General features: G+C 42.4%; 1 protein-coding gene across 3 annotated transcripts in view; it reads right to left on the reverse strand.

Annotated features, from left to right (window-relative positions):
- Positions 1-25596, reverse strand: part of ipo11 (importin 11) — a 240221-nt gene that overhangs the window by 90664 nt on the left and 123961 nt on the right. For all 3 annotated transcript variants that reach the window (XM_064972628.1, XM_064972627.1, XM_064972629.1), the window contains exon 23: positions 6608-6768. In XM_064972628.1, the coding sequence (XP_064828700.1) occupies positions 6608-6768 (161 nt within the window). The remainder of the gene's footprint in view (positions 1-6607; positions 6769-25596) is intronic.

Here is a 25596-nt window from a genome sequence, read left to right on the forward strand (position 1 = left end):
GCTAGCTTTAGCTTATGCTTTGAGTACTATACTCATTCTGATCCTTTGATTGGGTAGACAACATGTCAGTTCAGGCTGCAAGAGCTCTGATAGGTTGGAGGATGTCCTCCAGAAGTTGTCAATGTATAAGTCTATGGAAAGGGGTGAGAACCATGGTTTTGTACAAAGTGGAGGATGGAAACTAGCTGTCCTCCTGCTACACCATGGTGCTACCCAACAGAGTGCTGTTGAGGGTACTGTAGACCTTCATTGCAAAAACAGTGTGTTTTAATAAATGATTTGGTGACGTGAATATATTCCCTATATGGTTCACTATTTTGGTCCTCCCCATCCTCCTCCGAGGAGACTCCACTGGTGTGTGTAATAATAATTTGTGCTTATATTTGTCTTATTTCACACATGTATTATGCATGTGAACATTGGTTTATTTTTTTTGCATTTCCCACTCAGACATCACAGCTCTTCAAGGTAAATATACGCTGAGTGTACAAAACATTACGAACACCTTCCTAATATTGAGTTGCACCACCTTTTGCCCTCAGAACAGCCTCAATTTGTCGGGGCATGGACTCTACAAGGTGTCGAAAGCGCTCCACAGGGATGCTGGCGTTCCACAGTGGTGTACCATTCTTGATTCAAACGGGAAACTGTTGAGCACAAAAAACCCAGCAGCGTTGCAGTTCTTGACACAAACCGCACCGACTACCATACCACGTTCAAAGGCACTTATATATTTTGTCTTGCCCATGGCACACAAACACAATCCATGTCACTATTGTCTCAAGGCTTAAGAATCCGTCTTTAATCAACTACACTAATTGAAATGGATTTAACAAGTGACATCAATAAGGGATCATAGGTTTCATCTGGAATCACATGGTCAGTATGTCATGGAAAGAGCAGTGTTTTGTACACTGTGTAATGGCTTGTTATAGTGCTTGATGAAGAATATATGGGGAATGGAGGAGGAGCGGGGAAGGGAGGGAGAGAAGCTTTCACAGAATAGTACCATATATTTTAAAACGTTTCTAATCTAGAACTATTCCACACACTCAATTAAATGCAACAAACTGAGGTAGGAGAGAGATGTGAGCCCTCTTCTGAATACAAGGATTGTCTGGTTCCACAATCTAGATCCAAGATGGCAGTGGATTCAAACAGGTGGCTGTAATCTGACACCGAGACTCATGCATCTTTCTTACTCTCTCCATCTCCCCGACTTTCTCTCTTTTACTCTTTCTGTCTCCCCCACTTCTCTGTTCCCTCTCTTTCACTTCCTCTCCCCATCTCTTTCTATTGCCTTCTCCCTCTCTCTGAGGCCAGCGGTACACAGCAGCACAGTGCCTGGCCTCTGCCTCTCTCTGTCTCTCACACTGGCATCGCAGACTTGAGCTGCTTTTCCTCAGTCATCCTCTTCAACAGGGAGGCAAGTGGCTGACACTTTCCCCACAGAAAAAACACAGACATGCACAACTCTGTCCTTCAGAGCCCACCACCCTTCTCATCCTCTCCTTCCCTCTTACTCTCCTCACAAATCGACAGTGCTGGCCAAAGTCTGTACACATCTCCACTTCATTTCACCCTTAATCCTTCTCATACTCTCTCTTCTTCACCCTCTAGTCCTCCCCTCTCATCAAATTCCCGTCAGCCTCCCAAACCCACTGAACAAGCCAATGCAGCTATGAACACCACATCAATCACTTTAGAAGTATAGTATATACTGAACAAAAATATAAATGCAACATGTAAAGTGTTGGTCCATAGTTTCATCAGCTAAGAGGCCAGAAATGTTCCATACGCACAAAAAGCTTATTTTGCTCACATTTTGTGCACAAATTTGTTTACATTCCTGTTAGTGAGAATTTCTCATTGCCAAGATAATCTATCCACTTGACAGATGTGGCATATCAAGAAGCTGATTAAACAGCACGGTCCTTACACAGGTGCACCTTGTGCTGCGGCCAATAAAATGCCACTTTAAAATGTGCAGTTTTGTCACAACACAATGCTACAGATGTCTATAGTTAAGGGAGCGTGCAATTGGCATGACTGCAGGAATCACCGCCAGAGAATTAAATGTTCATTTCTCAACCACAAGCCGCTTCCAACGTTGTTTTAGGAATTTGACAGTACGTCCAACCGGCCTCACAACCGCAGACCATGTGTAACCACGCCAGCCCAGGAACTTCACATGCAGCTTCTTCACCAGCAAGATCATCTGAGGGGGTGCTGCACATTAGTTATGTCTATAATAAATCCCTTTTGTGTGGAAAAATCTCATTCTGATTGGCTGGGCCTGGCTGACAACTGGTTGGGCCTATGCCCGCTCAGGCCCACCAACGGCTGCGCCCCTGCCCAGTCATGTGAAATCCCCAGATGAGGGCCGAATGAATTTATTTCAATTAACTGATTTCCTTAAATGAACTAACTCAGTCAAATCTTTGAAATTGTTGCATGTTGCATTTACATTTTTGTTCAGTATACATGGAGACCAGTGGCATCTGGTGGGATTTTAAAGCGGACGACGGGCTCATGGTAATGACTGGAACAGATTGGAATAAATCAAACACATGTTTCATGGTTTCCACATGTTTGGCACCATTAAATTCTAAAATGGATGGATGGAAGCAAAGATGGAGAGGAAAAGGAGGGAAACAAAAGAAAGGAAGAGCGAGAGAGCGGAGACAAGTATGGAGAGAGTTAGCTATCGGGGTGAAACACTAAAGCAATGCAGTATTAATTTAAAAGAGCACACAGCCTTGTTATTCCCTCTGATTTAATCAAATAAAATGTTAACAACAGAAGGCTGACTCCTGGTACAGGGAGAGGTTTTTCCCCTCACTGCCCTGTTACACTGATGGACATACTGTACGCACAGGCTGGGGGGGGAAGAAAAGATGTAGATAGAGCTCATGTGTTTATTTCTTTGTAAAATATGTAGTCTTATTTAGTCTTTGGCCCACCGAGATATCAAGAGGAAACCAAACATAGTCCTCATCCACAGCTAGATTAAACCAGCGTTGGTCTCTCATTACTGTACAATGTTCATTTGAACTATTAGTTTTATGTACAGGCTGTGCCCAGAGCGAAACAACCTTTGCATCCTACTGGGCAGTACAGTTAGAGTGACCTTATACTGGCAGGACCATTAGAGTGACCTTATACTGGGCAGTTGCTTTGTTCAAGTAACAATGTGCTTGTTGTTTTGAGTGTGAATTTGAGCACAGCGTTAACTCTCACTGCTGATATAGCCCCAAAACCTTGCACAGTTACTGGTGCAGTACACTACTCTTGGCTCATACGGCCCCCAAATCAAAGCAAATGTTATTTTTCACATGCTTCGTAAACAACCGGTGTAGACTAACAGTAAAATGCTTACATAAGGGTCCTTCCTTACAATGCAGAGAGAGAAAGAGAAAAAAGTATAACGTGAGGAATAAATACACAATGAGTAACGATAACTTGGCTATATACACGGGCTACCAGTACCGAGTCTATGTGCAGGGGTACGAGGTAATTGAAGTTGATATGTACATATAGGCAGGGATAAAGTGACTAGGCAACAAGATAATAGACAGCAGCAGCAGAGTCTGTGAAGAATCAAAAGAGTCGATGCAGATTGTCCCAGTAGCTATTGGTTGACTATTTACTATCTTATGGCTTGGGGGAAGAAGCTGTGCAGTGTCCGGTAGCAGAGAGAACAGTCTATAAATTGGGTGACTGGCGTCTCTGACAATTTTCAAATCAAATCAAATTGATTTGTCACATACACATGGTTAGCAGATGTTAATGCGAGTGTAGCGAAATGCTTGTGCTTCTAGTTCCGACAATGCAGTAATAACCAACAAGTAATCAAGCAAACAATTCCAAAACTACTGTCTTATACACACAAGTGTAAGGGTATAAAGAATATGTACATAAAGATATATGAATGAGTGATGGTACAGAGCGGCATAGGCAAGATACAGTAGATGGTATCGAGTACAGTATATACATATGAGATGAGTATGTTAAAGTGGCTAGTGATACATGTATTACATAAAGATGCAGTAGATGATATAGAGTACAGTATATATGTATACATATGAGATGAATGATGTAGGGTATGTGCACATTATATTAGGTAGCATTGTTTAAAGTGGCTAGTGACATATTTTACATAATTTCCCATCAAATCTCATTATTAAAGTGGCTGGAGTTGAGTCAGTGTGTTGGCAGCAGCCAATGTTAGTGGTGGCTGTTTAACAGTCTGATGGCCTTGAGATAGAAGCTGTTCTTCAGTCTCTCGGTCCCAGCTTTGATGCACCTGTACTGACCTCGCCTTCTGGATGATAGCGGGGTGAACAGGCAGTGGCTCGGGTGGTTGTTGTCCTTGATGATCTTTATGGCCTTCCTGTGACATCGGGTGGTGTAGGTGTCCTGGAGGGCAGGTAGTTTGCCCCCGGTGATGCGTTGTGCAGACCTCACTACCCTCTGGAGAGCCTTACGGTTGTGGGCAGAGCAGTTGCCGTACCAGGCAGTGATACAGCCCGCCAGGATGCTCTCGATTGTGCATCTGTAGAAGTTTGTGAGTGCTTTTGGTGAAAAGCCAAATTTTTTCAGCCTCCTGAGGTTGAAGAGGCGCTGCTGCGCCTTCTTCACGATGCTGTCTGTGTGGGTGGACCAATTCAGTTTGTCTGTGATGTGTACGCCGTGTCTGTGAACTTACTACCCTCTCCACTACTGTTCCATCGATGTGGATAGGGGGTGTTCCCTCTGCTGTTTCCTGAAGTCCACAATCATCTCCTTAGTTTTTTCCCTTAGTTAGGTTATTTTCCTGACACCACACTCCGAGGGCCCTCACCTCCTCCCTGTAGGCCGTCTCGTCGTTGTTAGTAATCAAGCCTACCACTGTTGTGTCGTCCGCAAACTTGATGATTGAGTTGGAGGCGTGCGTGGCCACGCAGTCGTGGGTGAACAAGGAGTACAGGAGAGGGCTCAGAACGCACCCTTGTGGGGCCCCGGGGTTGAGGATCAGCGGGGTGGAGATGTTGTTGCCTACTCTCATCACCTGGGGGGCCCGTCAGGAAGTCCAGTACCCAGTTGCACAGGGCGGGGTCGAGACCCAAGGTCTCGAGCTTGATGACGAGCTTGGAGGGTACGATGGTGCTAAATGCCGAGCTGTAGTCGATGAACGGCATTCTCACAAAGGTATTCCTCTTGTCCAGATGGGTTAGGGCAGTGTGGTTGAGATTGCATCGTCTGTGGACCTATTTGGGCGGTAATCAAATTGGAGTGGGTCTAGGGTGTCAGGTAGGGTGGAGGTGATATGGTCCTTGACTAGTCTCTCAAAGCACTTCATGATGACGGAAGTGAGTGCTACGGGGCGGTAGTCGTTTAGCTCAGTTACCTTAGCTTTTGGGAACAGGAACAATGGTGGCCCTCTTGAAGCATGTGGGAACAGCAGACTGGGATAGGGATTGATTGAATATGTCCGTAAACACATAAGCCAGCTGGTCTGCGCATGCTCTGAGGGCGCGGCTGGGGATGCCGTCTGGGCATGCAGCCTTGCGAGGGTTAACACGTTTAAATGTTTTCCCCACGTCGGCTGCAGTGAAGGAGAGTCCGCATGTTTTGGTTGCGGGCCGTGTCAGTGGCACTGTATTGTGTTAAAAGCGGGCAAAAAAGTTATTTAGTCTGCCTGGGAGCAAGACATCCTGGCCCGTGACGGGGCTGGTTTTCTTTTTGTAATCCGTGATTGACTGAAGACCCTGCCACATACCTCTTGTGTCTGAGCCGTTGAATTGAGATTCTACTTTGTCTCTACTTTGTCTCTATACTGACGCTTAGCTTGTTTGATTTTTTAGGGCCTTCTTCTGACACCGCCTGATATAGAGGACTTGGATGGCAGGAAGCTTGACCCCAGTGATGTACTGGGCCATACGCACTACCCTCTGTAGCCTCTTGCAGTCAGATGCCAAGCAGTTGCCGTACCAAGCGGTGATGCAGCCAGTCAAAAATAGTCTCAATTGTGCAGCTGTAGAACTTTTTGGAGGATCTGAGTGCCCATGCCAAATCTTTTCAGCCTCCTAAGGGGGAGGAGGCGCTGTCGTGCCTTGTTCAAGACTGTGTTGTTGTGTGAACCATGTTAATTCCTTAGTGATGTGGACAGTGAGGAACTTGAAGCTCTCGACCCGCTCCCCTCCAGCCCCATACTGTATAGTATTGGGGTAGAGAGGGATGCAGGGATCACAGAATGGATACAAGAACCACAAATCCCTGTCTTCCTCTAGAGCAGGGTTTCCCAAACTCGGTCCTGCCCCCCCCGGGTGCACGTCTTGGTTTTTGCCCAAGCACTACACACCTGATTCAGTTAACCACCTCATCAAGCTTTGATTATTCGAATCAGCTGTGTAGTGCTACGGCAAAAACCAAAACGTGCACCGGGGAGTTAGAAGTGGAGTTTTCCCAGAAATACAATTCTCAGAGAAACCATGATTAAATTCCTAAAGCCGACCAGCGCATCGACAATGGAGAGTAAAACCGAGTGAAAACAAATGTACAAAAGGGTGCAAGCGTGGGCACACAAGCACAGACACAAGCACAGACACACAAGCACACAAACAACCTTCAGAACTTGGACTTGTCCTTCGTTGGTGATATCTTTGAGTAGATTACAGAAGGATCTGCACAGGCCCTCAGCATAGTTCTGTAGGAAGTCAGTAGCTGACAGGTAGATGTAGGCGTTGACTATCTGGAAGCATGTCCTCAGGTTCTCTGAGCTCATCTCTGAAACAGATAAACACACATCACATTAGAGGAAGGGAGAGATGAGCCAGACTGACTCCTAATCTCTGTGTTCTTTATAGTGTGCAAGGTCCTATCTCACCAGGCAGTGAGAGGCTGGCCTGGCACTAAGGGATGGATGCTCTTGAGGATGCCACCCCTCAACAGACCCAGGGAATATCGACATACACTGCCAAGATCCATGACTCGTTCCAGTGCTAGGAACCAAGTGATATCGTGAGTCTCAATGATTTGACTCACTAGCACATTTTGAACAGCTAAGGGCTTGAACAAACTACGCCGTCATGCAGTCCACGATCCAACATTAGTCAAGAACACTTGGAGAAACCCAAACCTTCCTGGTTAAATAAAGGTTAAATAAATAACAATAAAATAACTGTTGCTAAGTCGAGCAAAACGCCACACTCCTGCAAGCATACCTAACTACAGCACCATGCGGGTTAAAATGATAAATACATTCTCCAACATAACATCTAAATGATTCAAACACACCCTCTACTTACACTGGCAGCATAACAAACATTATTATTAGCATTGAATCACTTCTAGAGAGATATATAGTCGTTAGGCCTGAGTCCCTGGTGTTTTCCCACCCGTGTGTTTTCCACATCTACCTGATTAGTGATGGAGTTTTTCAGTTCAGTGATTGAAGCAAACACAAACCATCAAGAGGTAGAGACTCCAGCTGTGTGTTTATGTTTCTGGATTATTAGCGCTGATCAATTATGTGTAACAAACTTGTCTAATCACCAACAATCTTATTTTCATGTCAATTATTATTGACATTTTCTTTACTCTGTTCAGCCCTAAGTCTTAATCCGTGCAGAAAGGTATAGTAGAACGGGGCTGAGTCCCCAATGGTGCACTACTGTTGACCAGGGCCCATAGGACTCTGGTCAAAAGTAGTGCATTTATAAAGAATAGGGTGTCTATTGGGACAGACCCCGAGGAGCCTTAATCCTATCAAGAGAACCTGCATCTCGCCACAGAAAAGGAGCAAACGGCAGGACATTGATGAGACAAAGTAAAAGCTATACAACAAAGCAATCAATAAATCTAATTGAAATTGATACGGAAATCTGCATATTTTTAACAATTCAAGCCACTAGGGAACTAAAATGTAAATGAGAAATACATGAGTAAAGGGTTAATGATGAACCTTTACTAATCATTATGGAACCTAGTTACTCCCAGACAGTATTCAAGCCACTAGGAATTAACATATAAATGAGAAATACATGATGATGGGATTAATGACAAACCTTTACTAATCATTAGGGAGCCCAGCTACTGTAACCCTGTTGTTTATCATGTGACTCACTGTGGGCTTGTAAGAGCTGCTTTTGACAGGGTTTCTTTCCATAGATGTGCAATAACTAAACTGACCACAGCCACAGAGCCATACTGGTGTGTGTGTATGTGTCAGCAAACTCTTCCTAGATTGCCGCGAGGAGCTCAATTTAACAGTGATGTGGAGTGTCATGGTGGCTGATCCAACCCCCAACACACACACACATAGAGGAAGCTTGTCCCTGACGGTAATGTGAAGTGACAGGGTTACCGCTCCTAACGCCTGGAATAGCAGTCTGCTTGCATCCCCAGAAACACACACCTCTTACCCTTTCAAATCCCCTCCTCCCTTCCCAGAATTTGTCCTCTCATGCTGTCGGTCTATTTCCCTCTCTGGGCTCTTCTGTAAGCCCCCTAAAACAATCTCTCACTATCCAGTAGACAGCACTTTGCTCCCACTCAAGGATATTTTGTGTGCATCTGCGTGTCCTATCTGCTAATCAAGAAATAGGAAAGTTCTAGACCGACATGCTCTTCTCAAGGGTCTGACCATATCAGATACAAATCATACATCATTCTACGAGACTCACCTACCAGATACTAAGGTTGTGTCCTTTATAGTGCACTAATTTGGAATTTTTCCCAGGACCTATAGGGACCTAGTGTAGGTCACTCTGGCAAATTGATTGGTACCACTTCAAGCCTCTTGTCACTTTGGGTTGAAGTTATGGGTGGAATCAAATTCTGTTACCAACAATCAATAATTTAAAATAAATATCTATCCAGATTTTGATGCCTCACCCACTTGATCCAGTTCCTGATCGAACGTGATTCTTTTCCTCCTTCCGGCCAATTGGCAAACAAGTAAAACTTTGTTAAATATTAATTATATTTGTCAAAACTATTAAATTATGTGAACAGAATTTGAAAGATGTTAATTTTATGTTGAGGAAAAATATTACAAAAAAAATGTAAAATGTTTGTTTCCACGTGGTATAATACTCAGAAGCCATCGTCAGTTAGCATTAGCATTCTCACAGAGAATGAATGGTGGTGTTAGCTAGTTAGCGTATTAGAAAAAATGTAAACCGTGCCGATATGTTGAATGTAGATAACATTAGGATATTTGGACTCTGTTGTGCCACAAAGCTAACAACACAAGGCATTCTCTATTACCAATTTCAGACAGAAGATGAGGTATGTTACCTATAAAAAATATCAAATCACATTTTATTAGTCACATACACATGGTTAGTAGATGTTATTGCAAGTGTAGCGTAATGCTTGTGCTTCTAGTTCCGACAGAAGCACAAGCATAAGCATAAGGAAATGTTTGTATGAACCCCTTTCTTGCAGGTATACCACTTTTATAAATATCAGTAGGCATGGTAAAATAGTGGGAATTTGGTCAGTGTATGAAAGGGATATATGAGCGAACATATATTTCAAATTCTGTGCATGTTATTTAATAGTTATGACACATTTTATTCATATTTAACAACATTTTGCTCGTTTGGGAATGGACCGGAAGGAGGAAAATAATCGCAACAAATTGAATGCGCCCTTTTTGGCACGTGTCATAAGGTGAATTAACAAAGAAATAAACCTCCCCTACACGTTGTAGGTTATTGTTGTTGGATGACATTAGCCTAGTTGTCTGAATCTCTCTTACAGAGATGTAGTATAGGCCAGTTTCGTTCGCTTGTGGACTACCTCTATTCTCAAAGCAGTGAGCGATAGATATCAAGGGCACTTCTAACCTGGATAAAAAAAGGAAATTAATATGTGAATGTACAAATCCTACATTTCCTGTAAGAAAGAGTGGTAAGATGGCAAAGATGTATTGCCATTGAATCCAATGCTCATTGCCATTCAAGCTACAAGTAATAATGCATTCGTAGTGTAAGTGGCAAATAATTTTGGCTCGAGGGCCACATCAGGGTTTTCAAAATTCAGTGGAGGGCCGCCAGATTTCTTTCCAGACATATTTGTTTTTCAAGAGGTCAGTTATTTGTAAATAAAATAATACATTTCCCCAATCTTTTGTTTTGAACTCAAACCTCCCCAGGACTGGATTGAATGGGCTCGCGGGCTATGCACAGGTTGTTAATTTGGGCAATGTATTTCATAGCATCTGCTCTCTGCACATGTTGTTAATGATGATAATGTATGCAGGGCAGCCTTTTAGTCAGCATCTCAACCCTGATAGCTTCATGAATATTTAAAGTGTCTTCAGAAAGTATTCACAACCCTTGAAACGTTAACATTTTGTTGTGTTACAACTGGAATTGGAAATTGATTCAATTGAGATTTTGTGTCACTGGCCTACACACAATACCCCATAATGTCAAAGTGTAATTAAGTTCAGGAGTATACATTTGCTTAAAAAGTCACAATAAGTTGCATGGACAAAAACAGTGTTTGACATTGAATGAGTACCTCCTCTCTGTAGCATAAACATACAATTATATGTAAGGTCCCTCAGCCGAGCAGTGAATTTCAAACAGAGATTCAGTCCCAAAGACCAGGGAGGTTTTCCAATGCCTCGCAACGGGCACCCATTGGCAGATGGGTAAAAATATAAATGTATATCCCTTGGAGCATGGTGAAGGTATTAATTACACTTTGGAAGGTGCATCAACACAACCAGTCGATACAAAGATACAGGCGTCCATCCTAACTCAGTTGCCGGAGAGGAAGAAAACTGATCAGGAATTTCACCATGAGGCCAATGGTGACTTTAAAACAGAGTTTAATGGCTGTGATAGCTTTCTCCTGAGAATGTATCAACAACTTTGTAATTACTCCAAAATAATAACCCAAATGACAGAGTGAAAAGAAGGAAGCCTGAACAGAATAAAAACAATCCAAAACATGCATCCTGTTTGCAATAAGGCACTAAAGTAAAACTGCAAAAATCGTGGCAAAGAAATTGACATTGTTCTGGATACAAAGCATTATGTTTGGAGCAAATCCAACATCACTGAGTATCACACCGCCTATTTTTAAGCATGTTATGGCTATGCTTGTCATCGGCAAGGACTACAGAGGTTGTTTTTTTTTAGGATAAAAAGGAAACGGAATAGAGCTTAGCACAAGCAGAGGAAAACCTGGTTCCAACAGATAGTAGGAGAAAAAAAATCTACTTTCAGCAGGACAATAACCTAAAACGCCATGCCAAATATACACTGGAATTGCGTACCAAGACAACATATGTTTCTGAGTGGCCTAGTTAGTGTTGACTTAAATCTACTTGAAAATCTATGGCAAGACTTGAAAATGGCTGTCTGGCTGTAACCAACTTGACAGAGCTTGAAGAATCTTTTTAATAATAATGTGCAAATATTGTACCCTCGAGGTGTGCAATGCTCTTAGAGACTTACCCACAATGACTCTAAGCTCTAATCGCTGCCAATGGTGATTCTATCATGTATTGAGTCAGGGGTGTGAATACTTGTGTAAATGAGATTAAAATATATATATATATAATCAATTTAAACTATATAGTTACAAAATGTGTAATAAGTTGAGGGGTATGAATACGTTCTGAAGGCACTGTATGACCTATGAGTTTGGCGAGTGAATGTGTCCGACCAGATAATTAGCTAATTGATTATGTACACTGGCCACGTCATACACATCACGTACATACACATAATCACCACTAGCGATAAGGTTAGGCACCTTCCCTAAGTACACAGTCATGGAGTTGCTACTAATCCCATGCAAATCCATTCCAATTATGCATGATCTAACACTCACTTAACCACATTGGCCTCCAGAGACACAGCTCTACAGTACTCACTATGCCCATTAAACATGAATAGATCTAGACATTCCTTCCTATCATCAATATATTATATATAGAGCTATTTAAATCAACTCTGAAATCCAAGTCAAATGTAAGTTACTCTTAAGCGCTTTTCAGACAGACAGCGGAATAGAGCAGAGTTCTCCGCCTAGTACGCCATTTGTCTCTCTAGTCAAAGCGACAAGTGTGTTCACGAGGACGACAGGCGCAGGTGACCACAGCAACAAAATAAAGAAACATTATCGATGTCTGAAAGAACTATCGCTTTAACGTGCAACAGAATTTATTAATCCAAAAATGGATTAGAAAACAATGACTTCTATTGTTAATGTGTCTCTAAACTGAATAGCTGGTTTTTACTGCTGTACTGTTTTTGTACTGCTGTTCCGTGCTGAGTGTTACCACGCAGGGTATGTTTTGTGATTCTTTCCTCTGGTAAAAAAAGCAAACTAATCTCCCAATGCCCCAGTGAAGTGATGGGGACAGTACCCTGTGTAGGGTGCAGTTTATCGTGAGGATGTCCCGACTCTTTGTGATCACTAAAGATACCATGGCACTTATCGTAAGAGTAGGGTTGTTAACCCCGGTGTCCTGGCTAAATTCCCAATCTGGCTCTCCCCCAATTTATTTTTTATTTTACCTTTATTCAACTAGGCAAGTCAGTTAAGAACAAATTCTTATTTTCAATGATGGCCTAGTGGGTTAACTGCCTATTCAGGAGCAGAACAACAGATTTGTACCTTGTCAGCTCGGGGGTTTGAACTTGCAACCTTCCGGTTACTAGTCCAACGCTCTAACCACGAGGCTACCCTGCCGTCCCAATCATCTCCAGCTTTCAATTGGCTCATTCATCCCTCCTCCTCTCCCCTGTAACTATTCCCCAGGTCATTGCTGTAAATGATCCTCAGTTAACTTACCTGGTAAAATAAGGGTTAAATAAATACATTAAATATAGCCATAGAAGCAGTGACATATCCCTCAATGCAGTCATATTCGTTTGCTTATTGGGGGTGTGGCTTTCAGTTACTTCTTTTTGGCAATCCATTTTTATTCAATCTGAGTGGGTGGGCAAGGCTATTTTTCAAGCAGTGCTGTCGTTACAGGGGCATAGGCACGCGTGGGCCCAGACCCACACATTGGGATAAAAATGTCAGCGATCTACAAAGTGGAATAAAAATTATAAAATAAAAAACACTACCTTGATTTGATAAGTATTCACCCAAGTCTATTAAGGGATAATGCCAGAGAAGCCGGTGTTGGGAGGATATATTGGCATGGGTGTTAGGCCTGAGACGAATTTGGCAAACTGAGCCAATATATCCTCCAAACAACGGCTTCGAAGCCATTATCACTTTTATACAATGGGTTACCAACAAACTAACGATTGACATTTTCGTTAAAAACATTACTTTGTGACTAGAGTGGCGCAGTGGTCTAAGGCTTGAGGCAGTACTACAGACCCAGGTTCGATGCCAGGTGGTGTCGCAGCCGGCCGCGACCGGGAGACCCAAGAGGCGGCACACAATTGGCCCAGCGTCGTCTGGGTTAGGGGAGGGTTTGGCCGGCCAGGATGTCCTTGTCCCATAGCACTCTAGCGACTCCTTGTGGCGGTGCGGGCACATGCGCGTTGAAATATTAGTGTGGCTAGCTTCCGTGTTAAGCGAGCAGTGTGTCAAGTAGCAGTGCGGCTTGGCATGGTCGTGTTTCAGAGGACACATGGCTCTCGACCTTCACCTTTCCAGAGTCTGTATGGGAGTTGAAGTGATGGGACAAGGCTAACTACCAATTGGATATCAAGAAATTGGGGAGAAAAAGGGGGTAAAGAAAGTAATAAAATTACATTCTTTTGATGAATTTATTCACACTATTTCATCCTTCCACAAGATAGTGCTGACACAAATTGAGGGTCGCTACACAAGCCGGCTGTTCATTAGTGCCATCGCTTCGGTTGCCAGAGACTCAACCCAGTCGTTCAGTCTTTTTGTTCTGTATCTATGGACACGACCCAGTCATTCGTTCTAAATTTTCATTGCCATACCGGCTGGCAACATTCTTATACCTTGGTTGCTAGCTAACTTAAAGTCATGTCAAAAAGTGCAGAATATGCCAGAATAACTGCAAAGTGTTGCATTTGCAGTTTTCTAGTGACATTTATTTGGATACATCCATAACAATGAGCTATTGAGGTGCGATTTCACCTGGCATAGAAAGTATGCTCACTCGTCAGGACAAAATGTTCAGAGGAGCTAGCCAACAACACAGCTAACAAAGTCAATTCAAACTGAAGCTGGAAAGACTGCAAACTAGCTGCACTTCATTTCAGTTCAACCTTTTTCAATTGACATTTCTTTGTATGCATAAAAATGATGCCAGGTGATTCATGATTTCGACATGCTGAGAAGCGCTGCCTGTCGGTCAGTCTCGTCCTGACTCCCGACATGTTCATTACTATGGGAGAGATGGAGGTCGAATTTGAATATTGGAACAATGAGCTGAAAACTAAATACTGGACTAAAACAAATGTGAGATAATGTCAAGATGCTTTCTATAGTGGAAATCAAGTTTATAAATTCCCTGGCTGGGCTGAGACATTGGATTCCACAGTCAGATGGAACAGAGCAATAGGCATTTTAATGTGAAATAGACACCAGCTGGAATACGGTATTAACCAATCAGCATTCAGGATTAGCCCCACCCGTTGTATAATTCATGTTAGAAACACCATTGGCAGTGATTACAGCTTTGCACACCTGGATTGTGGAATATGTTATTTCCCTGCCGAAAGGTAAATTCCTCTCCCAGTTGCTGGTGTAAAGGATTTTACTTGTGCTTAACTCCATCCTGTTTCCTTTTATTTTAGTCTTTGCCAATATCAAGCATACCCATACCATGATGCAGTCACTACCATTCCTGAAAATAAGGAGGCAGTTACTCAGTGATGTGTTGCGTTTGCATTAAGGCCAGGAAGCGTATTCCTTGTTTTTCAAAGTACAACTTTAGGGCCTTGTTGCATACAGGATGGATGTTTATATTTTTTGTTTGTTTATATTTGTATTTTTCTTTTCACTCTGTCATTTAGTTTATTGTGGAGTCACTCACTACTATGTTGTTGACCATCCTCAGTTTTCTCCCATCACAGACACGGAACTCCGTAGCTATGTTAAAATCATCTCATGACCTCATGGTGACATCCCTGAGCAGTTTCCCTCCAGTCATGCAGCTAAGTTCAGAAGGATGACTGTTTTGATGCATCTGGGTGGTTTAATACATCAACCAGAGCATACAGTGCATTTGGAAAGTATTCAGACCCCTTCCCTTCTTCCACATTTTGTTACTTTACAGCCTTATTCTAAACAAATAAAAAAAATCTCAATCTACACGCAATATCCCATAATGAAAAAGCTTAACATTTGTTGTACCTTTATTACAAATAAAACCAGAAATAACTTATTTAATTTAAGTATTCAGACCATTTGCTATGAGACTCAAAATTGAGCTCAGGTGCATAATATGTCCATTGATCATCCATGAGATGTTTCTACAACTTGATTGGAGTCCACCTGGGATAAATTCAATTGATTGAACATGATCTGGAAAGGCACACGCCTGTCTATATAAAAGTCCCACAGTTGACAGTGCATGTCAGAGCAGAAACCAAGCCATGAGGTCGAAGAAATTGTCCGTAGAGCTCCGAGACAGAATTGTGTCGAGGCACAGACTTAAGGAAGGGTACCAAAACATTTATGCAGCATTGAAGGTCCCTAAGAACACAGTGACCCTCCATCATTCTTAAATGGAAGAAGTTTGGAAACACCAAGACTCTTCTTGGAGCTGGCCTCACAGCCAAAATGAGCAATCTGGGGAGAAGGGCCTTGGTTAGGTTGGTGACCGAGAACCCAACCCAAAAACCTAATGGGAGAACCTTCCAGAATGACAACCATCTCTGCAGCACTCCACCAATCAAGCCTTTATGGCATTGGCCAGACGGAAGCCAAGAAAAAGGCACATGACAGCCCTCTTGGAGTTTGACAAAAGGCACCTAAACGACTGATGAAACCAAAATGGATATTTTTGGCCTGAATGCGAAATGTCAAGTCTGGAGGAAACCTGGCACCATACCTACGGTGAAGCATGGTGGTGGCAGCATCATGCTGTGGGGATGTTTTTCAGTTGCAGGGACTGGGAGACTAGTCAGGATCGATGGAAAGATGACTGGAGCAAAGTACAGAGAGATCCTGAATGAAAACCTGCTCCAGAGTGCTCAGAACCTCAGACTGGGGCAAAGGTTCACCTTACAACAGGACAACAAACTTAAGCACACAGCCAAGACAATGCAGGAGTGGCTTTGGGACAGGTCTCTGAATGTCCTTGAGTGGCCCAGCCAGAGCTGGGACTTGAACTCGATCAAACATCTCTGGAGAGAACTGAAAATAGCTGTGCAACGACGCTCCCTATCCAATCTGACAGAGATTGAGAGGATCTGCAGAGAAGACCGGGAGAAACTCACCAAATACAAATGCACCAAGCTTGTAGTGACATACCCAAGAAGACGCGAGGCTGTGATCACTGCCAAAGGTGCTTCAACAAAGTACTGAGTAAAGGGTCTGAATACTTACGTAAATGTTTATTTAATTTTCTATAAATTAGCAAACATTTATAAAAAACTGTTTTTGCTTTGTCATTATGGAGTATTGTATGTAAATTGACGAGAAGGAAAAAGAATAAGGCTGTAACGTAACAACATGTGGAAAAAGTCTGAACACTTCCCGAAGGCACTGCAATTATTAGCGTCATCCAAAATTCATGACAGTCACATCCTTACTTTACTGCCTACTGTCCCTGTTTGGATTTTTTTTGTACAGTCATGGCCAAAGGTTTTGATAACTACACAAATATTAACTTTCACAAAGTCTGCTGCTTCAGTTTGGATGATGGCAATTTGCATATACTCTAGAATGTTATGAAGAGTGATGAGATTAATTGCAATTCATTGCTAAGTTCCCCTTTGCCATGCAAATGAACTGAATCCCCCCCAAAAAACATTTCCACTGCATTTCAGCCCTGCCACAAAAGGACCAGCTGCCATCATGTCAGTGATTCTCTCGCTAACACAGGTGTGAGTGTTGACGAGGACAAGGCTGGAGATCACTCGGTCATGCTGATTGAGTTTGAATAACAGACTTGAAGCTTCAAAAGGAGGGTGGTGCTTGGAATCAATGTTCCTCCTCTGTCAACCATGTTTACCTGCAAGGAAACATGTGCCGTCATCATTGCTTTGCACAAAAAAGGCAAGGATATTGCTGCCAGTAAGATTGCACCTAAATCAACCATTTACCGGATCATCAAGAATTTCAAGAAGAGCGGTTCAATTGTTGTGAAGAAGGCTTCAGGGCGCCCAAGAAAGTCCAGCAAGCACCAGGAACGTCTCCTAAAGTTGATTCAGCTGCGGGATCGGGGCCCGACCAGTACAGAGCTTGCTCAGGAATGGCAGCAGGCAGGTGTGAGTGCATCTGCACGCACAGCGAGGTGAAGACTTTGAGAATGGCCTGGTGTCAAGATCTGACAAAAATATCTAAAATTAATATTTGTGTCATTCTCAAAACTTTTGGCCACGACTGTACAAGGACAAGACCTGTGTATAAGAGACATAGGAATATTAACCTGAGCTGTTGAGAGGTATCACACCTGGCACAAATTCTTGTCTAGTTCTCTTTTATCTGCTGGGCAGTGCCCTATACCTGCACCCAGAGGTGAGTAGTTCAAAATCCAGGCACAGGGGGTGTCTTACATTTTTCTTGTGAGCCTTACAGAGGGCCCTGACCTTAAATATCTAATCTAAGCCTGTCTGTTTGACTCCAAGTACCTTGCTTGCTGTGGTGATAATCCCCAGTATATTTTTCTGGCTGACAGCGGCATTACCAAACCAACAAACAAAAAGTTTAAATACTCTCAATAAAATGTGTAAAACAGTCAGTATCGTACAGTCAACAATTAAAATACCCCAGGTTTTTGCCAAAGTACAGTCTCTGCTGACGCTTATTGTAGATGAGGTCTGTACATTTACTCTACTGAAGCGTATTGTCCAAGAGGACATCCAGATATTTACATTTCAGACTGGGCCATGGTTTTCCTCATCATCGTGCAACAGGCTGATCAGGGCAGTGTCATCAGTGAACATGACAAGGTGTCTTTCAGGATGGGAACTTGCACAACTGTTGGTGTACAAGATGTGCAGGAGTGGGGACAAAATACATCCCTGTTGGTGGTGCATTTGTCCGACATGTGGGGACCCACCTTGACCCGCTGTGAACTCTGGATCATGAACATTACAACCCCTGAACAATTTCAAAACATCAGCCTGTTTTTCACAACAATCCTCTGACATTTGTAATGACACTTTCATTTGTTGTACATCCAACAAAGTCGACTGATTCAAATCGTGAGAAGAAAACATTGTTCATTAGTCATACTCAGGCTGATTTTTCGAAATTTTTCAGGGGTTGTAATGTATACAAAAGCCCAGGCCCAGACAAAATACGTGGATTTGTGCTAAAGCACTCTGCTGAACAATTAGCTGGTGTTAGACATTTTTCAATCCTTACTCAGCCAGCAACACGTATCAGCGTTGTTGAAAAACTCAACAATTATGCCCATTCCTAAAGCATCCTGTACCCCGGCACCCCCTGTATATAGCCTCTTATTTTTTACTTTAGTTTATTTAGTAAATATTTTCTTAACTCTATTTCTTGAACTGCATTGTTGGTTAATAAGGGCTTGTAATTAAGCATTTCCCGCATGTAAGAAATTACATTAGATTTGATCTAATCCCTGTGCAGAATGACTACCGTCCTGTCGCCTTGGCATTCTTAGTAACGAAATGCTTTGATAAAATTGTTTTAAAGTCATATCTTCTGCACCACCAAGCAGTTACTCGACCCCTTTCAGTTTGCAGAGGAGTTGATGCTATTCTTACTCTCCTCAACTTGGTCTACAGACATCTAGAGGGCGCCAAATCTAGAGAGCGCCAAATCCCATGTCTGAACATTCAGTTCATTAGCCATGTTCTGCCCCTAATTTCGCCTAAGGTCAGCATTGGCTTTTCCCCTGCCTTTGTGGGGGCCACTGGTCATGGATTGTATCCCTTACCAGGCCACACTCGAGTTTCCTCAGGAGAGGGTCCTCTCCACCCTTTGCTTTTTTGCCTCCTTGTCCACCAGTATCAGTCTTCTAATCTCACGTTGTACATATCTTAAAGCCTATCCATCACCCTCAGCATAAACTGCCTTCTTTCTACTAAGAAAGTGATTTTAGATGTTTTGATACCTAGGGAAAATTTCACAGGTCTTGGTAGGCACAACTGACAACACAGAAGTTTATATAGTTAAACAACATAGAGTTAAGAGCAGAGCTGCTGTCCTCAAATAACTGCTACATAGTACAGTCAAAACACCCTTTGAGACGAGTGATAGGGTCCTCGTTCCAGATCTGGACAGTTTTAACTGTATGTTTCTCCCTCTCCAGGAACCGATAGAAGTTTGGCTGGAGGTCGACAATGTTGTGGTCTGATGTCCACAGGGGAGGTTTGGTGGTGGAAGAGAAAGCATTTGGTATTGTCCACAGCACAAATCAAGAGTCTTATTTTCCTCAGATGGCATTTTACATACTGGTGGTATGTGAACAGGACCTTGCGTAGAGTGCAGTTGTTAAAATCCCATAATATAAATGTGGGTGTGTCAGGGGAAATGGAGTCCAATTTCTGTGACAGATAATAAATCATCTCTGATGCCATTGCTAGATTCGGTTTTGTTTGAATGTACACAACGGTAAACAATTAGGGAAACTCGCAGGGCGGATCGTAGGGTCGCAGTGACACAGAAAGCAATTCGAAAGTCGGGGGTAGAGACTCCCTCTCTTACCAGGATCGATTTATACCACTGATCCCTGATAAGCAGGCAGACTCCACTGCCGTGATGTTTCCCTGTAGCGGTCAGATCATGGTCCGCACTGACCAGTGTGAAGCCGGCAGGCCGCACCTCACTGTCCGGAACTCTGTCATCCAGCTCACCCGCTTTCCCCCTCAGTGACTGGGCGTTGATCAGCAAGGTGGTGTGTAAGGAAAGTTTGTTCTTAAATATTTTAAGTCTGTCTGATTCCCCACGTTTTCCATGTTTGCATTTGGGCTTGTAATCCATCCACTCGCAGACAATCAGAGATGGGCCCTTGGGATAACGATCACGTTGCTTTGTTGAAGTAGGAACTCTTTGCTGTATTGGATTCTGCTGCCAGCAGCGTTTCCATAACTTAAGTCTGTGTGTAGCGGGTAAGTACACCATCAACAAGATCAGTCCAAACAACCCAAAACTGTAAAGACATCTTTGACAGATGGTTAAGAAACAAAGTGTAAAAATATGTTAAAAACCTAAAAAGATCGCCACGACAAACATCGCACACCATGCGGGATGCAAAAGAGCCACACGCCCTTTGCTCATCAGTCAGGCTCAAGTGCAGAGCAACCCAACTCAATGATTAAACACAGAAACATGTCAGACAAGTGCAGCTGTACATTCTCAAATTGGAGCTTAAGGGGCTTCGACTAATGAACAAATAATTAGTGATGCACCGATAACATTTTTGGCCGATAACTGGTATTTTCCTTGCCCATAAAAAACGACACTGATACCGATAACCGACTTTTAACATTTTTGCGGCATTTTAAGCATTCTAGTACAGTTAAATAGTTAAAACACACACACGGGCGCAGCAGTCTTAGGCACTGCATCTCAGTGCAAGAGGTATCACATCCGTCCGTGATTGGGAGTACCATAGTACAATTGGCACAGCATCATCCGGGTTTGGCCGTCATTGTAATTTAGAATTTGTTTATTAACCGCCTTGCCTGGTTAAATAAAAGCTACACACACACACACACACACACACACACATGTTATTTTGTTGGCATTTACACATGTCCCCATTACCCGTAAAACATTTCTTTCACTTACTTGCTGTGCTGTTCCGTTGTTAATTCGTTCAGTCGTTTCATTCTCAACCAGGATTTCTAATACTATGGAACGTCGTTTGGGTCATTGCGTGTCAAATAACACTATTTGACGTGTCAAATAAGCTTGTTGACCAATCAGGACCTGAATATGACTGTACGTCACATAATACATTTACGCGTTCATAAATGTTTTACGTAGTTATTACACATTGATTACACTATCACCCGTATTCCATAGTTACACAACGGTTCATCGATACGTATGCTATGATGGTAAAGTTGTCTCGCGCACCTACAGTGCTGGTCATAAAAAAAGCTAGCTAGCTCATGGATGCAAACAATGTGCTTCCCCAAAAACATAGCATAACAACAATCTGTTTCAGTAGCTGCAGTTAGCTAGCTAACTAACTATATAGCTAGGTGTCATCTAAAATAACCCTAATTTATAAGACAGTTCTTACTTGATTAATGGTCGGACCCATCTGTGAAGCTAGCCACAATAAGGATTAGCCACAATAGTGGACTTTGTGGTTAGCCTTCAAAATAAAAGTATGTCATTGACAGTGATGCAAATTAATACAAATAGTAGACATATGACATAATTGAATAGATCATGCTAAACGAGGTTGGAATGTTGTTATATAAAATCAAATAAAGACAATTTGTTAATTTCACAAAAGTCTGTTGAAATCACACTGGATGTATTAAACTTCAGAATTGCATTGGGGGCATACTTGTTTCACTGTACAGCCTTACCTATGGATTGTGGCTCAATGACATGGGTTTACTCTGTGACACCCAGAGGACATTTGTGTGAGCCACATTTACTGGCAACCTATGTGTATTGAACACTATTCCCGGTGGAAAATACTGCGTGGATGTTTTGGAGTCTAATAACTCTGACGTTGTTAGGAAAAAACAGCTTGGGTATTGAGTAGACTGATAACCATTTTCATTGAGCCCCAATCCTTAGGTAAAGCTGTACAGTGCAATATGAATGTCAATACACACAATAGAAAGGGAAGGTTACTTCACAGTCACAGTCCCGCGATAAGAGCTACAACGCTAATATTTGCGTAAGCACTTCACAGTTGTGTTCTGTAGGTGTCAACGAGTAGACTGATACCTCATTTCATTGCTTCACATTCCAACCTGGTTTAACATTATCTAGTCTAAATATGTCATGATTCCACCAATTGTAACCTTCTGCATCACTTTCAAATCCTTATGGTGGCTAGCTTCAGAACACATAACCCGTTCTGGAATAGCCTCATTTGCCAGATGAAGCTAGCTGGCTGCTAATAACATTAGCTTTGGGCAACAGGGTTAAGTAGCTGGCTGCTTATAACGTTAGCTTTGGGCAACAGGGTTAAGTATTAAGCCATTGACATAATTAAGTTAAGTATTTATTTTCATGAACTGAAGTTCAATTTCAATAGGCAAACAACAAGTGGCTACCTAGCTAATACTTACAAGGATTCCTAAATCATTGTTTAAAGTAATGAAAATGACTGCAGTTTCATCTGGTCATTGTTTTCAGGCTGGTTTTATTGGTGCTAGCAAGGTACCAAGCTAAAGCTAGCTACACTAGAAGTTGCAGTCAAACAAATAATGCTTTATTACCAACGCAGTATTGTAAATACTTTTTTGTACAGCTTTCACAGTGCTACTGATAGTAGTGGTGGTGATTGGCTTGCATGTAAAAATTCAGAACACACAACATTCTATAACAGAACTGTGTTATTTGACGTGTCAAATTAAAAGCTTATTTAATATTTTTTGACACGCAAAGACCAAAACGGCGTTCCATAGTATGTCATGAAGCTAATAGCAGTGACGCTATTACTGTGCAACTCTGGTATGGCAACATGTGTACCGGTGCTCGACCAGTCAGCAAAAGCCAACATCACCCACGTCAGAGAGCAATGAAATTAATACCATTATCTTGCCGTTAATGGATTTCGCCTTTGGAGTTGTTGAAATTTCGCTGACATTTTCTTACCCTTTCAAATGATTGCTTGACTTGTTGACTGCTCAATCCACACAGCGGACATTGTGGGCTAGGTTAGGAATGCTGTGTTGCACAACATTTTACGTGGCGACATTACATCATGTACCTATGTCATATAGGGGCGCACGTAGGCTTTGACGTTGGTTTTGCTCATCGGCGTTAAACTAGACATCGGGGACGATAACGATGTTGGCATTCTTAGCTAATATCAGCCGATTCCGATATGTTCATCGATATATCGTGCATCCTTATAAATAATTTATGAACACAAAAAAATGTATTAACATGGTAAAGGGTGCTGGAAAAGGCAGAACACCTGGGAATTAGTTGGTAAGGTCTGGAAGGATTATGCTAGTCTTAAAATCTATGCATGGCCAGTGACATATACATCCTAGACCTTTAAAAGGTTTGCCTTCACCATTATGTGTCCCACTCACAGTTAAAACACACCCCATATGATTACCCAGAAGACAACAGGAGCAACAGCATAGATTATTGGAATAATCTGTCTCTGTGCAGTGCTCATTTAGAGCAGCCCAGAGGCCTATAGTGTCCAAGTCTCTTCAGGCCTATGCCCCAAGCCAAACCAACGAAAACCCAGGAGGAACGAGCCGGAAGTGCCACGGGCCAAACCAAAAACAAGCCACCAAGGATCCCTGTGGAAGTGCCCCAGGGCAGATGACACATATCCACTGTATGAGGCAGTTAGAGACAGTATGATTACTAACAAAAGCTAAATCATTCAGCAATGGTTTGGAAGCTAAAAAATAAATACCTTACTGTGATTGTTTTCAATTAAAATGGCAAAGATACATTTCTCTAGCAAGAATTTTGCTAGGACTGTTTGAGTGGGGAGGGAAAACTGAAAATGAGTTATTGGCAGAGAGGTTTGAAATTCTTTCTTATTGGCCTATTAAGTAATTAGTCCAAAATTCCATCCCACCAAAACAGGATGACGCTATGATGACATTGCCATTTTCACAGTACTATTCCAACCTCATAGTATGGAAATATACATGTACAGCTGAAGTAGGAAGTTTAAATACACTTAGGATGGAGTCATTAAAACTCGTTTTTCAAACACTCCACTAATTTCGAGGTTAAACAAACTATAGTTATGGCAAGTCGGTTAGGACATCTACTTTGTGAACGACAAGTCATCTTCCCAACAATTGTTTACAGACAGATTATTTGACTTATAATTCAATGTATCACAATTCCAGTGGGTCAGAAGTTTACATACACTAAGTTGACTGTGCCTTTAAACAGTTTGGAAAATTCAAGGAAAATTATGTCATGGCTTTAGAAGCTTCTGATAGGCTAATTGACATCATTTGAGTCAATTGGAGGTGTACCTGTGGATGTATTTTAAGGCCTACCTTCAAATTCAGTGCCACATTGCATGACATCATGGGAAAATCAAAAGAAATCAGCCAAGACCTCAGGTTTTTTTTTGTAGACCTCCACAAGTCTGGTTCATCCTTGGGAGCAATTTCCAAACGCCTGAAGGTATCACGTTCATCGGTACAAACAATAGTACGCAAGCATAAACACCATGGGACCACGCAGCTGTCATGCCGTTCAGGAAGGAGACGCATTCTGTCTCCTAGAGATGAACGTACTTTGGTGCGAAAAGTGCAAATCAATCCCAGAACAGCAGCAAAGGACCTTGTGAAGATGCTGAAGGAAACAAGTACACAAGTATCTATATCCACAGTAAAACGAGTCCTATATCGACATAACCTGAAAGGCCGCTCAGCAAGGAAGAAGCCACTGCTCCAAAACTGCCATAAAAAAGCCAGACCACGGTTTGCAACTGGACATGGGGACAAAGATCGTGCTTTTGGGAGAAATGTCCTCTAGTCTGATGAAACAAAATAGAAGTGTTTGGCCATAATGACCATCATTATGTTTGGAGGAAAAAAGGGAGAGGCTTGCAAGCCAAAGAACACCATCCCAACAGTGAAGCACGGGGGTGGCAGCATCATGTCGCGGGGGTGCTTTGCTGCAGGAGGGACTGATGCACTTCACAAAATAGATGGCATCATGAAGGGGAAAATTATGTGGATATATTGACTCAACATCTCAAGACATCAGTCAGGAACTTAAAGCTTGGTAGCAAATGGGTCTTCCAAATGCACAATGACCCCAAGCATACTTCCAAAGTTGTGGCAAAATGGCTTAAAGACAACAAAGTCAAGGTATTGGAGTGGCCAACACAAAGCCCTGACCTCAATCCTATAGAAGATTTGTAGGCAGAACTGAAAAAGCATGTGGGAGCAAGGATGCCTAAAAATCGAACTCAGTTACACCAGCTCTGTCAGGAGGAATGGGCCAAAATGCACCCAACTTATTGTGGGAAGCTTGTGGAAAGCTACCTGAAACGTTTGACCCAAGTGAAACCATTTAAAGGCAATACTACCAAATACTAATTCAGTGTATGTAAACTTCTGACCCACTGGGAATGTGATGAAAGAAAAAGCTGAAATAAATCACTCTACTATTATTCTGACATTTCACATTCTTAAAATACAGTGGTGATCCTAACTGACCTAAGACAGGGGACTTTTACTAGGATTAAGCGTCAGGAACTGTGAAAAATTAGTTTAAATGTATTTGACTAAGGTGAATGTAAAGTTCTGACTCTTCAACTGTACATAAAACACAGGGAAACCGTTTTATTAGTTACTGGACTGG

Source organism: Oncorhynchus masou, chromosome 1 (assembly GCF_036934945.1).
Source record: "Oncorhynchus masou masou isolate Uvic2021 chromosome 1, UVic_Omas_1.1, whole genome shotgun sequence".
NCBI classification, from domain to species: Eukaryota; Metazoa; Chordata; class Actinopteri; order Salmoniformes; family Salmonidae; genus Oncorhynchus; species Oncorhynchus masou.